This window comes from Convolutriloba macropyga, chromosome 3 (assembly GCF_964194025.1).
Source record: "Convolutriloba macropyga chromosome 3, txConMacr16.3, whole genome shotgun sequence".
NCBI lineage: Eukaryota > Metazoa > Xenacoelomorpha > Acoela > Convolutidae > Convolutriloba > Convolutriloba macropyga.
This window is the reverse complement of record NC_134470.1, coordinates 36,329,583-36,346,372: the sequence shown is the minus strand read 5'-3', so window position 1 is coordinate 36,346,372 and position 16,790 is coordinate 36,329,583. Positions and strand designations below refer to the sequence as shown.

General features: G+C 33.1%; 1 protein-coding gene across 9 annotated transcripts in view; it reads right to left on the bottom strand.

Moving 5' to 3' along the window:
- The window catches only part of LOC142337042 (inward rectifier potassium channel 4-like), a 29,236-nt gene extending 15,982 nt beyond the window's left edge, over positions 1-13,254 (bottom strand). For 3 of the 9 annotated variants that reach the window (XM_075386085.1, XM_075386092.1, XM_075386091.1), the window contains exons 1-2: positions 4,568-4,704; positions 202-255 (exon numbers count right to left, since the gene is read on the bottom strand). In XM_075386085.1, the coding sequence (XP_075242200.1) occupies positions 202-252 (51 nt within the window). In that variant the 5' untranslated portion in view covers positions 253-255; positions 4,568-4,704. The other 6 variants (XM_075386086.1, XM_075386093.1, XM_075386090.1 and 3 more) reach the window with 6 other exon arrangements.
- Between the last annotated feature and the right edge of the window lie 3,536 nt (positions 13,255-16,790).

Genomic DNA, 16,790 nt, shown 5'->3' with positions numbered 1-16,790 from the left:
TGCAAATTTTTTCAAGTCTTTGATAGGAGAGCAACCGTTATAGTGTCACAATTCCAGGACTCAAAATTGCATGTCTTTATATTCGGTCCGCCTCTGCGGTGAGATGCCGTCTGCTCTATTAGCAAAGCATCAATCAACTTTTAGAAGATAAGAAAATCAATTCCATGGCACTCACTTTATTGTCGACTGTATTATTATACCTGATCCGTTCATTTGTCCACGCTGCCTGTAATCATTTCTGGTCTCCGCCATTTTCTGCAAAAAGTGTACAAAATTAGTCGGTCCATTAAGAGCCAGCGTCCCTACCTTTAAAGCGCCCTACCTATATAGCGCTAATTTGTTGAATTTTTGCGACAAAGGACAAAGACGTCATATAATTACCATTTAATATAATTGTTCCTTTGTGGCCATATCCCACGCTTCAAAGCCCTTTTTATATGTATTAAGATACATTTTGTGGAATTAAAGAGGTAAAATTGACCAAATGGTCCATTTTATTTGCTAGGGGCGCTGGCTCGTAGTGTTAGATGCAGCTTATCACTGACATTTTGATATAAAGTTGAGCTTTAATTCAACCACAGTGGATTGGATTCGATAAGGGATTGCCAGAAAATAAACAAAGAAGCGGGCATTTAATGAACTGTTCATTTCTTATCTCGGCAGTTTTGAATCACAAACAGCCACTAATTGTTTGAACTTTGTGTTAGTAGTATCAAACAGGATTTTCAGTAAGACTTTTTTGGGACGATGTGCCCGGCAGGGGGAAGTAACTTTCCAAAATTTTCAGTATAGGTTACGTGACTCTGCTTGAAGTCACTGAGAACTTCTGGAGTTTTACTAGAACCCCGAATCAGTTCGACATGTTAAGCCAGAATTTCGTACTAAATACTGCAGAGTCACGTAACCCTGCTTAGAAAAACGTGCTCGTGTTCAAATGCAATCCCGAAAGTTCGCAGAAGTCAGCTTTTGGATAAGAGCAATAGAAATTCTGGCGTTTTAACTTGCGGCACTGCAAACTTTCGACATTTTAAAATGTGCAAGTGAGCGTCTTAATTAAATTTGTAGTTAGTGTGATATGCATAGCCTACATCTTGAATTTGGCTGATCTGCATATGGTACAGATTATTATTTACTTTTCTTTTTTAAAAATTTGAAACGTAAATTAAAATAAACACTTGGTTAAGGTTTCAAGCTAGAAATTTATAAATCAAACAAAATCGTTTTCTTACAAAATGGAATGAAATGATTGAAATAACATGAAATGAAATGACATTTGAAATATCCCAAAAACTTTTGGTAATTGTAAATAGCCATAAACATTCTAATTTGCGACATCAAGGAAGCCAAACACAGAATTTTTTATGGTATCAGATATATTTGAAGTCGTTTTTTAATTAAATTGATTGAATTAAGATTATTTTATTAGGAACCAACGCAAGCTTAATTTGCCCTATGATATTAGCCCAACGGTAAAAATTTAATAAAAGGATTTTTACAAAAGTAGTTTCATTCAATGATTGGATATTTTTCGAGAAATGTCTAGATGTTGGCTTTTTCATGAGTGCAAAAACATGAGCGCTATTTTTTTTTAAAAAATATATGCTAATAGGAACAATCAGAAAGACCGGTATTGTCAGATGAAGATTAAAAACTTTCCAAGAAGGTAGCGAGCGTGAATCCATTGTTGATTTGGATTGAACTGATAACAACAATAATCGTTGGTTCTGAACCAAGGTTTTGTTGATTAAATAATTTGACTGGCCTGAAAAATGTATTTCTTCTTCATGTTTTATATTTCAAAAATGTTTTATTCTTTCTATATATGTCTCAAAATTTTTATTAGTTTCCGAAAAATGTGGATCAAACAATTAATTAAATTTTACATCAATTACAGTATAGATAAATAATTTGATACGGAATCAGAATTCAGACACAATTTAGAATTTTCTGTGAAATCGATGTCCACTGATAAGAAAAGTTGCTCTAACTATTATGTAATAGATTTCATTTAAAACATTGTTTTGTCCGTATCAAAAGCACAAGTACGTGGTATGGATGAATTTTGATTTGCGCCAAGTGTTTTTTTTGTACATAATATTAGACCCAAAAAAAATTGGTGGAACGCCTAATTAAACATTCAGAATAATGATAGGCAGTTGCAGCTTTGTGGTAAACTTTTTTTCATCTTTTCATTTCAAATTTCACAAACTAGGGTCACATTGGTGGTAAAGTCTTCCCATAAAATTTGCTAATTGTAAAAAAAACACTAATATTTTGCCAATTAAGACACTTACTGCCAAATGATCGTTAGATTTGAAAAACTATAAACAGAAAACCTCGTTTTATTTATTTTTTCATTTTATTCAATTTAGTTGTTGTTTATTTTCATTAAATTGGAACTCCGATCAGCCGTTTCATTCATTTGCATCATTAGAATTTTGGTTAGTTAATAGATGCCACAATGGGATGGCTCCCATAAAAAATTTTCTTCTGAAACAACAAATCGGAAGTTTCCTGAAAATTTTGTGCGCGTTGTTTCCTCTAAATTATTTTGTGAAACTATCTGTGCAAATTGAAGCAAAAAAATTTTTCTTGAGTTTAAATTTTTCAAATTTTGTTGAATCAAGATATTGCTTTTTCACAAAGAGCACTCAGGTTGATACGCATTATAGGTTGATGAATGCTGTGTTTAGGTGTCTTGCTTTTTCATCTTGTTGGAATTCACGAACTGAAATAACAATCAAAACTCACTTTTAAGGACGAAGTTGATATCTAATTTCAACGACTCTCGATTAAAAAAAATCGCAATCATTGAAACGTTCAAGATGTTTAATTTTCTGAGCATTATAGACAAACAATACAGAAGGCACACTAATGTGAGAATATGTCGCATAGATAAATCGTTTTCAGCTTTTTCCTTTCAACTTTTGAAGTTCTGAAGCGGATAGTGAAGATAACATTTTTTGTGTCATTTTTTGTTCTGCTGAAAGCAGTTTTTCCTGAAAATAGTTTTGCTGAGAGCATTTTTTTGCTGTGTTGAACTTCATGAACTGTTTTGATAATGTCTGTGCCTCCTAACTGCTGACATATCTGAGATCTTGGATTTTTTTCTGGATTGTTTGTCAATATTGTTCTTTCAGATACATTTTTGTCTTGCGTTTTTCAGTAAATTATTTCCCAATTTAGATAATTTTATGATAAACTTTAAGGACTTTTAATAAGTCGGTTGCGATTCCTTAGTAGTCGTAATTGAGTCATTTATGATGTCTAGTATCTTTGCCATTGTCATTTAAATTTTTTGGATGCTCTTTATATGACTATTAAGAAATCAAACAAATCACATCTGACCTATTATAATAGTTAAGAATCCTATATGACATAGCCTGAATAAACAGAACTATGTATGCTGAGCTACTTGGGGACAATGGGAAGCTGACAAAAATGACTTACATTGGTTTGAACTGAAAACTAAGTTGCAAGTTTTTTGGAGAAATTATTTTTGTTTAAGTCAATATAAAATGAAATTTTCAACTGTACCTCAGTCTTCAAAAAAATTCTGCGGCATATAAAACTCTAGTAACGCAGATTACAATTGAAGTCGGTAATTTCTAGGGACGTGTTCAGAAAGCTTTTTTGTACAATAGGGAAAATAAGGCTAATTTCAATAGCTTTCTCTTTCAATAAACGTCCAATAATAAAACATATTCAGTCAAAATATTACCTGAAACGGTGCCTTTATTTGCCTAGAGATATAAATTGGAAAATAAGTTTTGGGTAAGTTAACTAACTGTATCTCAAACAGTTTATCTTGATTGACGGAGTTTTGCCAAACAGTTACATATGTACGATAAACTTTCAAAAAACAAGCTAATAGTAAACAGCTTTACCTCAAACGATATTATCGCGATTGACAAGATATGCAAACAAGTTCTAGTGGATGATCTTGAATTTAGAAATTTGAAGAAGAGCAAAAGATCGAAGACTATGAGGAGCGCGTGATCGTGTTCAAATATTTGATGTTTGACTGGTTGGAGACGGTCAGCCGTGCTTTTGTAGAAGAGCCACCATTCGCCAAGTTAACTGATTTGATCACAAATTGCAAATCTAACTGAATTTGAAGTGCCATATCAAATAACTGAGCCTTATTGAGGAGGAGTACTACAGAACAAACTGCTTAAATTTGTAATCACAGAATTGGAATCTTGTATGTTTACTACTGTTAGTAAGAGCATGATCTTATGTTACGCAGCGATTATCAAACGTTCAGCGGGCTTGTTTTCTAATGTTTTTCAATTTTTAGATTTATTCTAATATCTTCCTTCCTAAAAAATCTTTTCTTTTACTTTTCTCGAAGACATTTTGTCACTTTTCCTGTATTTGATTAATCTGTATTTGATTTCCTGTAGTTTTTTTCCGAGTTTGACTAATCTATTTCATTTTTGAAAATTATCTGAAATAAAAAAGCGTCATTTTCTTAATATATACCTATATCTTCTAGATTCAAATCTATTTGCCTTTTACTTTTTTTGACCTTTTCTTTTTTGGTAAAAATTACAAATAAGATTACCTCTGAAAATGACTGATGGCCAGTTTCCTGCTCGAATGATCCAATGTGAATACAAGCAATTGTTTAGAGCTAACAATTTATGACCTAATAGTTAATTTGTAATAGAATTGAAGTGTAGCTTTTCAGTCTGTCCTCTGAAGCACCAAGAATACCTCTGAACAAAATCTTGATAACTCTTATAGAAACGAGATTTACAGATTTGTGTTTTATGCTATCAAAAATGAAAGCAAGCGAGCTTTTTTATGACCGCTTTCAAAGTACCTTCAAACTTGTTATAATGTAACTTTCGATTTAAATGATATCAATTAAAGATAACTTCATCAGCAGAGGTTTTGTTATCGCAAAAAAACTTGAAGAAACCTTTTATGGAAAAACAAGTGAACAAAAAATTTGAACAGCAAATGATCTTAGTAGAGGTGCGCTGTAATTAAGAGACAAATGTGACTCTAGCCCAATGCTCAGATTCTGAAGACATTCCTCGTCCGGCATTAGGTGAGAAAAGACCGTCCTTGGCCGCTTTTAGAAATGAAAAGACCCTTGCTCGATGGATTTTGCATATGAAAGAATTTGGCTCGAAATTTTAGGCCATTCTGGACTTCGACTCGAACTAAAATAACAGCTTTCAAATTTGGCTTGATAACTAATGAATTTCATGGTTTTGTCGTGACTAAAAATGACAATTTTTGGATGGTTTTGTTTGGTCCTACACCTTATCGTCGAAAATGGCTCGACCGTAAACAAAGATCTAAAACTTTAGCAAGGACCTCCGATTAAAATATATCATAATTGCGGGTAGTAGATCCCAGATTGAGGTGCCATACCGAAGTGAACTCTGATCACACCATTCCAGACCGAAGTGACCTCTGATTAGACCATCCTAGACCTAAGTATCCTCTGATCAGACCAAAGTGCACTCGAAACACCGTGTGCGCTCGAAGTTGTCGCTGATCAGACCTTTCCAGACGGAAATGACATCAAATCAGACCGAAATCCGACCCTTGTCCAGACTTTTGTGCGACCATAGTCCAGACCAAATCCAAACCATTGTACAGAGGATTGTGCGCTTGAAACGACCTCTGATCAGACGATCCCCAGACCAATAATGCCACTGATTAGACCATTTTCTACACATCGTCATGCGCGATGACAAGAAATTTTGCAGATCAGTGTCCAGAGGTTTGTGCGCTCGAAGTAACCTCTGATCAAACCAGCCTCCGAACCGGTGTTTTCAAAGGGATGGTGATTGGAGTGGAAGGGCATGGTCACAAGGAGAATATTTGAGCCATATTGAGATCAAAGACAACCAACTGCTATATTTCTAAAGCATCAAAAGTAATACTCCTCAATTAATTTTCCATTATATTTTTAGGAAACGTTCCTGCAAAAAAGTACATACTTCACTTGGAAATATCCACAGTTTGTTTTAGGGCGTTGTTTTTACCGTTTGCTTGGACCTAATTCTCCTAATGTTTTTGCTTGTTACTCCGCCGTAATCGGTTTCCAGCCCAAATGAGAAAGCAGGAGGGAAATACCACGAGAGAAAACAGGAATTTAAAAAAAAATGGTTTTCTGTATACACCTAAGATAATTTTTCGCCGGTATGTTATAGCGTTTTCAACATCGTACATTTTTAAAAGTCCCTCTGATCAGACCATCCCCAGACCGAAAGGACTTTCGATCATACTTTCTTGCACTCAAACCAATTTCGTGATCCTGTAAATTTGGTCTGGAAACATACCGTGTGCGTTCGACTTGGGATTGACCAAAGGTTACTTCCGTATGGCACCTTAACTTTGGACAAGCTCTAAACCAGAGCATGGAAAATCTTATTGGTGAGAACTGTTTATACAATTTTTTAATAAAAAGAATTCGGCTTGAGCTTAGGCCCTCGGCTATTTGCTTGATGCCAACATCCCACACCTAGAACTATGAAGTATTGTCATATAGCTGTGCTAGACACTAGTGTGTCTTGAGTTTCTATTCGTCTTTTGCGATGAAAAGTGTTATGGTAGCGCGTTGTTTCCTAATCATTTGATAAAGCATTCAAGCACAAAACGGATCACATGAATGAAAGTATGAAATAGCTATTTTTGATGAAGAAAGCTAAGGGGTTTTTGTCTTTATACCAATTTCAAACAAAAGATAAAAAAGAAGAGAAAGGCAAAATTTTTTGACACTCTGAGCAAAAAAATTTTGATTACTTATAGTAGCCTCAAAGCAGTTTTCGGTTGTAACGAAAAATTTCTTACAATAAATTCTGTTTATGTACTGAGTGGATGAAATAGTGGTATGATTCTTTGTCATTGCTCTATTGCTTCATCAAAACTGTGCGTTTCAAAATTTATATTCAAGCTAATATACGTTCTGCTCTTTTGGTCACTTTTTTCCATAAAACTTTGATACTCGTTTTTTATTTTATGGCGCCAGTTCATTTTGGCTCTGTTGAAGTTCAAAAGATATTTCATCAATTAAATTTTGTACAAGTTTCCTTCAAAATTTCCTCACATTTGACTTTAGTTTCTTTTATAAAGTTGAATAGTCAGAATAATGTTTTCGCTGTCAATAAAAACAGCTTAGTAGTTCAAAAGGTCAGTTTAGTTGTTCAGAACCAATTGTAAAATTTTTTTTGTCATTTTAATTTTTTTGCACTTCCAATCTTTTTTAAAATAGTTTTGTCTTTTAGCCTTTTTACTGACAATAAATGTTTTTGCAAATGTTCGCAATAACTGAGCAACTTTGTTGGGGAAATTTTTCTAGCATTTTTTTATAATCTTTATTTAAAGTTGTCCTCTTTTGTTTCTCCAAATCTCGTTGATCGCATTTGCATTCATTACTGTTTATGCCTATAGCTGTTTTTTTTTATTTAAAAAAGCACTTTTTAGCGCTTATTTGAATTTAAAGAAAAAACACATTTTGTAAAGCACTTTGTTTGTATAAATATCCTTCAATTTCTCTATAATTTTATTAGAATCGGTTCTTAAAAATTGCTTTGCTATCGGGTTTAATGGAATACTACTAGAATTTTCTTTTGTATTCTTGCTCCATTCGCAGATAACTCGAATCCAGCTATAAATGTTCTCAATCAAACTGGTTTTCTTTAGCCCACCATACTATCAAACTTTGGAAAGTTTCCATTCTGTTACTGAGAACCATCATTGTTTTTTTGTATTTGAATCGGTAAATTTAGTTTACTTGAACCTAATTAATTTTAAAAAGTTATAACAGGCCTTGCTGAAAACTTATTTATTTAAAATATAGCAGATCTAGCTTATTTTCCTTCTTGAACTACTTGACGGTTTGTTTGAAATTTGATTTTTTTGTTTATTTTTTATGAGGTTTTTGCAATGGTCATTATATTCCCTTCTCTTTGGTATTTGAGTTTTTGTTTTGATTTATTCAACAGCCTGCCATATTTTTAATAGCTCAACAAAATAGCTTTTCTAAAACAGCAAATTTTTTTTGGTTAAATCTGTTTGGATACCATCTATAAGGACTATGCTTTATTTTCTTAAATCTTATTTTTCTGTATGTTTCAAATTTTTTACTGGCCACAATTTCTCATTCATTTGCTTCGATTGCGCAAAATAATTGGGAGAGGAGTTTTGTTTGTTTATTGGGAGAGGAGTTTTAATTTGTTTTTGATTTAATTTAGAAAATAATTGCATTCTTAGCTTGTTTTTCTTTGACCTCAACTTTTTCGTTTTTCAGTATATTTTTTCTTTGCGGTTTTGAAGTTTCCCAATCTTGTGGTGTTTTTGCTTTCGTACGAAATTCTTATCCAGTGTAGATGATATTTCCACTCTGGGTCTCAGGCCAGTTTCTACTTAAAGTAATTTTCTTTTGAGGCCTAATCAGATTTTTTCAACATTGTCATGAAGAATCCAATGCAATGAGACAACATTGAGCTAAACAAGACATAGTTGTCTATTTTGTGCCACCAACTGAAATCCCAATCAAAAGATTTGTGAAATTTTGGTAGAACTAAGCTAATGTACCAGTGTATTACTGAGCAAGTCACACCAACATTAGAATACAATGCAAAGTTTAGCCCAAAAAAATGAAAGAAAAATTTCAATAAAAGTTTCATTACTGAAGACAAACTGAACTACAAGAAAGCGTTTTTTAAGACAAACATATATAGGAGCTGCTCTTTTGTTGAAGTAAAATTGAGATTTTTTAAAAAAAGTTACAGTGAAGGAAAGTTAAAAGTTAAATAGCACTTTCCTCTTTGTAATTCAGATAAACAAAGATGCGTCCGAGAAACTATGAAAATTTTTGTCAAAAGCAAAAGGCAAGTTGTTGTTCTTGCTTTGTGCTTGTGTTTTTCCAATTGTTTTGGCTTTAAAATATTATTCCATGCAATTGATATTTGCGGTCACATCTTTTCATTATTTTTATTCCTATTTAACTTGGAATTAGCACCGTTAAAAGGGATATAAATAATTGCTATTAAACATTAAAATATTTTTGTACAAAAATATCAAAAATAGTGCTCAATAGCCAAATAAAAACCAAACAGCACGGAAAATTTTAAGAAAATCAATCTAAGTGAGCTTTTCGTAGGATTTTAACTAATTTCTTTTTTTTTCGTTTCTCAGTAATTTTTTTCTATGATGTTTCGCAGTTCTTCAATTTTACAAAAAATTGTATCCATTGTAGGTGGAATTTTACTCTAGGTTTCAGTCCAGTTTCTATTTAACGTATATTCTGTAGAGGCCTTAATCGGATTCTGCTTAAAATTGTCATGCACAATCACATGCAATGAGACAATATTGGTCTAAATAGGCCATAATTGGCAAATTTGTGTCAGTGGAAACGTAAATGAACCTATTTAGAAATTGTGACAATTTTTGTTTGATCTCAAATAATTTACCAGTGTATCACTGATTACGTCACACAAACCTAAAAAAAACTTGAAAGACATGGCGAAGTTTAGCATTAAAGGTACTCAAGGAATATTTCAACTGAAGTTTTAATGCCGAATGCCTACTAAACTACGCTAAAAAAATTTTTAAGACAAACATTTTGTCGAAAAAAACATTAAAACCAATTTTTTTACAGGTTTTTCACAAGTGAAGGAAAGTTTTGAGTTTAATAGCAGTCGCCTCTTTGTACTTCTAATAGCAACAGAAACGTCGGAAAAACTGTGAAATTTTTGTCAAATGAAAAGAGTTTTTCCAGCGTTGTGCTTTTGTTGTTCCAATTGTTTGGGCTTTGAAATGTTATTCCATGAAATTGATATTTGCTGTTGCAGTTTATCTCTTTTCATTCCAAATTATTTTGAAATTAGCCACCTCGAAAAATATTTTAAAAATTTTGCTTTTAACAATCAGTTTATAATTGTACAAAATTTTTGAAACTAGTGCTCAATAGCCAAAAATAAACCAAAAAGTAAGTGAAATTTTTGGAAAATTGATTTAACTGAGCTTTTCCGAGAATTTAATTTATGTGTTTTTCAGTAATTTTCGTCTTTGCTGTTTTGAAGGTTCCAATGTTGTAGTGTTTTTTTCTGTTATAGAGATTTTTATATACAGTGTAGGTAGATTTCTACTCTAGGTTTTAGGCCAGTTTTTACTTAATGTGATTTACTTTTGAGGACTTGATCGGACTCTGTTTAACATTGTCATGCAGAATCTCATGAAATGAGACAATATTGGGCTAAAAAAGGCCATATTGTGAAAATTATTGGTAGATCTGCAATAGTGTACCAGTGTATTTGTGACCAAGTCACAGAAACCTTAAAACAATAACTCAAATACAGTGAAAACTTAAGCTTTAAAGGCAATCAAAAAAATATTTTATTGGAAACATAAATACTGACGGCCAGAAAATATACTCAATTTTAGTTGCTGTCGGAAAATTAGTTTCATGATATGAGCTGAAATTTTTACTGCTATTACCTGTGTAAACAGAAAAATTGTTGATCAAAAAATGCGCATACCATTGTAGAGTACATAGTGTATTTTTAAAAACCAATTTTTGTCTTTCGAGAGAACTAAATTGGTTTGATCAAACCAGTCAGATTTATTAAATAATAGTATTCTGCGTCAGTAATGATGACTGTCTTAACTTTTGCTTTCTTTGTGTTAATCAATGTGAAAAATTGCGACGAGCCTAAACGGTGCTTTAAATTGAGAGAAGTTAGCGGGCTCAAAACATTAAAGTTCAATCAGTAGTCTAGTTCAGTTTAGTTTAGTCGAGTTTAACATATAGTTGGAATATCTAGTTTAGTACAGAAAAAGGCTAACTGATCTGCAGAATGATTTGGAGGATGAATTTTGAATTACCAAAAGGGAACTTTCATGACAATTATCTTCCCTAGTTGAGAAGTCCGAACACAAACGGCAAAAATTTGTAAGAAATCTTCGGTATCCTTGGTTTCAAACGTAAATAAGTTTCGGTATGTTCAGTTTGTTCGGTATTGTCGGCTTCGAACGTAAGTAAAATTCGGTATGGTCGTCTTTGGACGCAAGAGAGATTCGGCATGTTCAAATTTAGAGAATTTAGTATGTTCGGTATTTAAACGTAAGAGATCGTCGGTATGTTTTTTAGACGTAAAAAATTGTCGTTTTTTTCCATTGGAAAATTTGATTTTTCTGTATATAATGGATTCAAATGCTAATATACCAATTTTTAGCAGGAATGTCAAACGTTCTTCGTAGAAAAAATTCTTAAAGAATGTGAAAATTTAATTGAATTTCTTTTTTAGCTGAAATTGACGATGCCGAATCTGTCTTACGTTTAAAAATGACGATACCGAATCTATCTTTCGTTTAAAAACGACAATACCGAATATATCTTTCGTTTAAAACGACAACACTGAATCTTTCTAATGTTAAACACCGAAGAAAACGACGATACCGACGAAAAAAATCATAGGAAATTTTGTCATTTTCGGCAAGAATAAATCGCCGATACCGACTATTTCTTATGTTTAGAAACTGAAAATTTCTCAACTAGGGTAAGGAGATTAAATACTATTTTTTACAAAGCTCTGACAGAATTTTATCATCCCTTTTCCACGTTCTTTAAAAATTTCTTCACAACGAAAACCCAAATTCTGTAAATGGCCTAATTAATATATAATTACTGGTCTTGCAGTGAATTTCTGACGAACTAGACGCATAAATTGTCACGGAAATATAAAAGAAAATTGATCACACAAATTTTTCCCGCCAGTTATCTAGTTTCGGGGGCTAGTTTTTTGATGCATGTTTTTGGGGCTAGTGTGAAAACTATTGCCAATACTTTGTAACAATTTTCATCTTTCTGCATCAATGAAGTATCAAACAACTAACATATTGTCAGTAAAACTAAAATGAATCGGCGATTAACTAGTGATACTAATTGTTGATTAAGAAGACAATTAGCAGTTTGCAATTACCAATAGCACAGTCCACAAGAAAAATTAAGTCAATTTAGTGGTTGCTGATACAATTTGGGCAACAAGGTTGTTGAGTTATTACATGCTCAAAATGGTAAATTGTGAATACTGGTTACAAAATGTAAACATTTTAATAAGATATAAGTTACTTCTTTCCATGTTTTGTGTAACTCAATTGTATCGTTGAAAATGATTATCATAAAGTGAAAAGGGTGGCGAAATGTTGTTACCCGCTTCCGCAACACTTGAAATTTTCGTTTTCAGACATTGGCTACCTAGTAATTTCTCTAAATTAAAAGTATTCAATTAAAAATTTTGATAAAAATTAATTTAAATTTGCAAAAAGTGTCTTTATTTCCACATTTAGGTTTCCTAAAAGTTAGAACCTTAGTAAATAAACTTTCAATTTTCGAATCGGCATTGATTACCACAGCATCGATCAATCATACTAAAGAGTTTAGATCATGCGCTTTTGCGTAGACTTGAGTAGATTTTTTGCCAACTGAGTCCAAAACTGCGGCCGGCGAAGTATTTCGAAATGTTCTATATTCATAGCGTTTTCAACTATGATGTCGAACCGAGTATGGGAATGAAATTAATACTGTTGAGGCCTGTAATAACCGACAAAGGGTTGCACAAAGAAAAGAACACAGAACAGAACACTTTTCAGCGGCATTTTAAAGAGATATTTTGGGATCCAATTATGAAACTAAATAATTTATAGACTCAAATGGGTATTTAAAAACTTAGAAACTATTTTTTTCTATCACAACTATGTGGCGGAAATAATGACGGAAATAATTTTGCTTTAGAATTTAACGCTTAATATTACTGGAAACACGCCAAATTCGTGGCAGATAAGGAGAAAGCAGAAATGGAAAAAAATCTACATTTGAAACAAGATTAAAGAATCTCCGCCAATCTTCAAACAATTGATGAAAAATTCTATTACCACAATTTAAAGTTATTAAACTGGAAAGGAATACTGGGGGTTTCAAAATTCAGGTCTTTAAAAGTTTTTCTGCAATGATACCTATGTCTCTATCGGCCAAATTTGATTTAACAAAAAAGTCAGGCTAGCAAAAAGTCCCTAATGCCAATAAGTTTGTGTGGAAGTGTGTGAGTGGAACAAAATTCCAAATGAGCAAAACTAGGTGTAAAACTCGAACTGATAAAAATAGGCAATGATCTGTACTTGGTAATCCAGTGTGGATGTGGCTGCTCACCCTAAATTGTCGTCACCAAATCGCAAAAATATGTTTTGTTTTCTAAAGTTGATTATTTGAGATTTATAATTATGGATAAAACAACGTTCGGACTGAAGATTGCAAAGAATTCGAACAACTTTCTGTTTTGAAGTTTTGTCTAATTGGTAACGGGCATCGCTCGCAGAAGAACCAATAATTTATACTAGCTGCCCAACTGTCTACACAACATTTGTTTACATCTGTGACAGAAACATACATAAACAAAATGCTCTATCGAAAATGCTCTATCTGCCAAGAAATTCTGTCCTAATTCAGGCATATCGTACCCGGTCGAAATTGGAACAATTCATGTTGGCGGATTTGCAGGGCCTGAAATATCGAACAACGGGGAAATTTCCTAACAACCTGATAAGCAGGTCATTATTTTGAACTTTCAAGTAGCTACCTCGAGGAAATTTTTTATCTCTGATAAGAAGCACTTACAATGTGCTTCAGACAAAAGTAGGCCAAAACCAAACATTCAACTAAAAATTGGCTTTATTTCAAATTATCACAAACCAGTGCAGTCTACGTTAAAATGACCGGACTAAGAGCCTTCATGTTTTCATAATTGGCTTTTGCAAAAATATGCGAGTCTTTCTCACAATAATGGATTAAACTCTGCGATCAAAAATTTACATAATTCAAAGACTACTAAATTGTGTGACTTAAGACCACAACAATTTAACCGACAAGAAGTGCAAAAACGTGCGACAATGATTGAACAAAGCAGACAATACAAAATTGCGCGACCAGGCTCAAACAAAAAATCGTGTTAAATTTTTCTAAATCCAAGAGCAAATCTGACTTCCTTCTGCTTTGAAAAAAATCGTTAAAATTTTCTGCTAACCAGCTATTCGTTCGTTGTGACCGGAATAGAGACATGCAGTTATTATCAGAATAAACATTCAGGGTACAACACACGGCGAACGCAAAGGAAGCCGAAGTAAAAGTAAGCCGACAGAAAAGCAAGCCGAAAGTTATGTAATAGTTATGTAATCTATCAGAAATAATACATTGTTACCCGTTACAATCAATACTGCGCGTAGTATTATAGTGCATGATGTATTCCAATGCACCAAAGAAACAAAAATACTTCAATTTTTAGATATCTAGTGGGTACCGGCCTCAGCGGACCGCTGTCCATGGCCATGCCTCTCATCCGCTGTGGGATGTTATCCGGAAAACGCGGGCCGGTTATCGCCACCGGCCCGCCAGGGGCAACTTAAAATACGGGTTTCCCAAAATTTTTCGGCTTACTTGACCTCAATTTCAAAATTCGGCTTGCTTGCCTATCGGCTTGCTTGACCACCACCACAACACACAAGAACCCTACAGTACATTTTTATGAAAAAAAAACACGAACATTTAAATTGATCTGTAAGAAGGTTGAAAATTCTTGTTTATAGCTCCAAAGTACTAAAACAGTTTATCTCGAACTTAAGTTAAACTTTAATAATTTGCATAAGAAACTTTTAATATTTGCTTCGCCTATACTTTTTGGAGTCAGTGGTTAAAATCAATTATTGGAAGAAATTATTGGAAAAACCAATGGACGAAATCTTCATTTCCAAACAAACAAAAGTAAAGTTTCCAATAGTAAACTAACTATAATTTTACGTAGAAATTTAGTAGTAAACTAATTGCGTAGTAGCTGTCAATTCTCGTTATTCTATTAGGACAAAAGAATTGTGAGTTAAACTCTAGAACACGCGCCTTAAAACCAGTATTCTGATGTGTTTAATTTACAAGCAAACGCTAGTTTTTTCTAGTTTCTCTTAGGTTCCCAAAACAGACCAAGTTATAGAGCGCTCATTTGCAATTGAAAATGGTTCAATTGAAATTATTGAATTAATACTTTGCCTGTAAACGCACTGAACAATAGCATTTGAAAAAAAAATCGTGTCGTATAAGGTACGTATTTTTAATTGCTTTTATTTGGAGCTTTTACAGGCAAAATTTTCAATCAATTTTTTCAATTAACGCGCTTTCGATTTCAAATCAGCGCTCTATCCATTTCTCGGTTTTGGGAACCCAAGAGAAATTAGAAAAAACTCACGTTTGCGTGTAAATTAAACACATCAAAATACTGATTTTGACGCGCGTTTTCTAGAGTTAAGCTCGCGATTTTTTGTCCTAATAGAATAACGAAACTTGACTTGAAACAGAGGTCACCTACTATGCAATTAGTTTACTACTAAATTTCTACGTAAAATTATAGGTAGTTTTCTATTGAGAATTTTACTTCTGTTTGCTTGAAAAGGAAGTTTGCTTCCATTAATTTTTCTTCTAATCCGTTTTGCAGTTTCAGCTTATAACTTATTGGAAGCAAACAACGAACTATTGTAAGTTGACGATAAAACCATACAGAACTCAATAGAGATGTTTTCAAGAATTTGAAAAAAAATGCTTTTTTTCTAGTATTTCTAATTGAAAAAAAGTTGCACCAGGAAAACTCCTAGCATGATGCCTACGAAACAAGAAACATTGATGGAAACAATCATAAGCTCTCATTTAAACCGGTCAATAAAACTCGGATTTCTAAAGTTTTGAGGAAACGATTTATTAGAATAAGTATAGGGGTAAAAGGGGGAGAACATTCCAAAAAATGATCACTGATGTTATTTAATGTGATGTCTAGGATAGGTTGTCTCAAATTCAAAAAGTCATGTCAGCTTGAAGCAGATTTCGTTTGCTCCCAGTTTTGATGACACGACTACCCTTGGTGGGATTAATTTCAACCGGTCTGTGATCTGGTCGAAGTTACTCCTCCTGGCCCTGTTGACTGATTTGGGCCAGACTTCTCTGCACCGGAGAAGCACAATCCACATGAGATTCCTCTTATGATCGTCTTGAACGAGTCCTGGAACTGAGGGTACTTTGCAGCGTAGATGACTGGGTTAAGAACTGTGCCAGTGTGAATTATCCAGACTGGACATAGGGATCTGATTTTTATTCTATTTTTAGAATCTTAATCTTGACTACCTTTGCTCAGTACCATTCATCAGTACCATTGTTTAAATTTGACGCTTTAAAATCAAATTCCATCAATTTTTAAATTTGACCATTTAAAATTAAGAGACATAAAAAATAGGGGAATTTTCTTTAAAAAACTAACACCAATTCGCTTTCATTCATTATCCCCAAAATCACTTATAATGTCTTTAGTGGCATTTGTTTGATGTTTCTTTTCCAGTAACAAAATATTTGCAATTCCCCATTCTTGTAAACATTTTCTTTATCAAACTGAACAAAAAGGATTTGTTTGACAGATTTAATTTTAAGGACTATTTTAATTTTCCATGTTTTTGCTTGATTCATTGTTAATGTACAGATGCCTTAGCAAGGAGAGGAATCTGAAAACGATCATCAATATTATTTGTCAAACCTCAGTTTAGTTTTTAAAAAATAGTCTACCCGGGTTTATTGAACACGATACTCCCATCTTAGATAGATGCATGAATTGCATGCTATTCTAATCGACAGATAGAAGATCAGACGCAACAACATGTTTCACTTCGCGGCAATATATATTTTTGTACTTGTTACTTCTAACCTATACAATACACTATAGTACCAAAAAACTACGCAC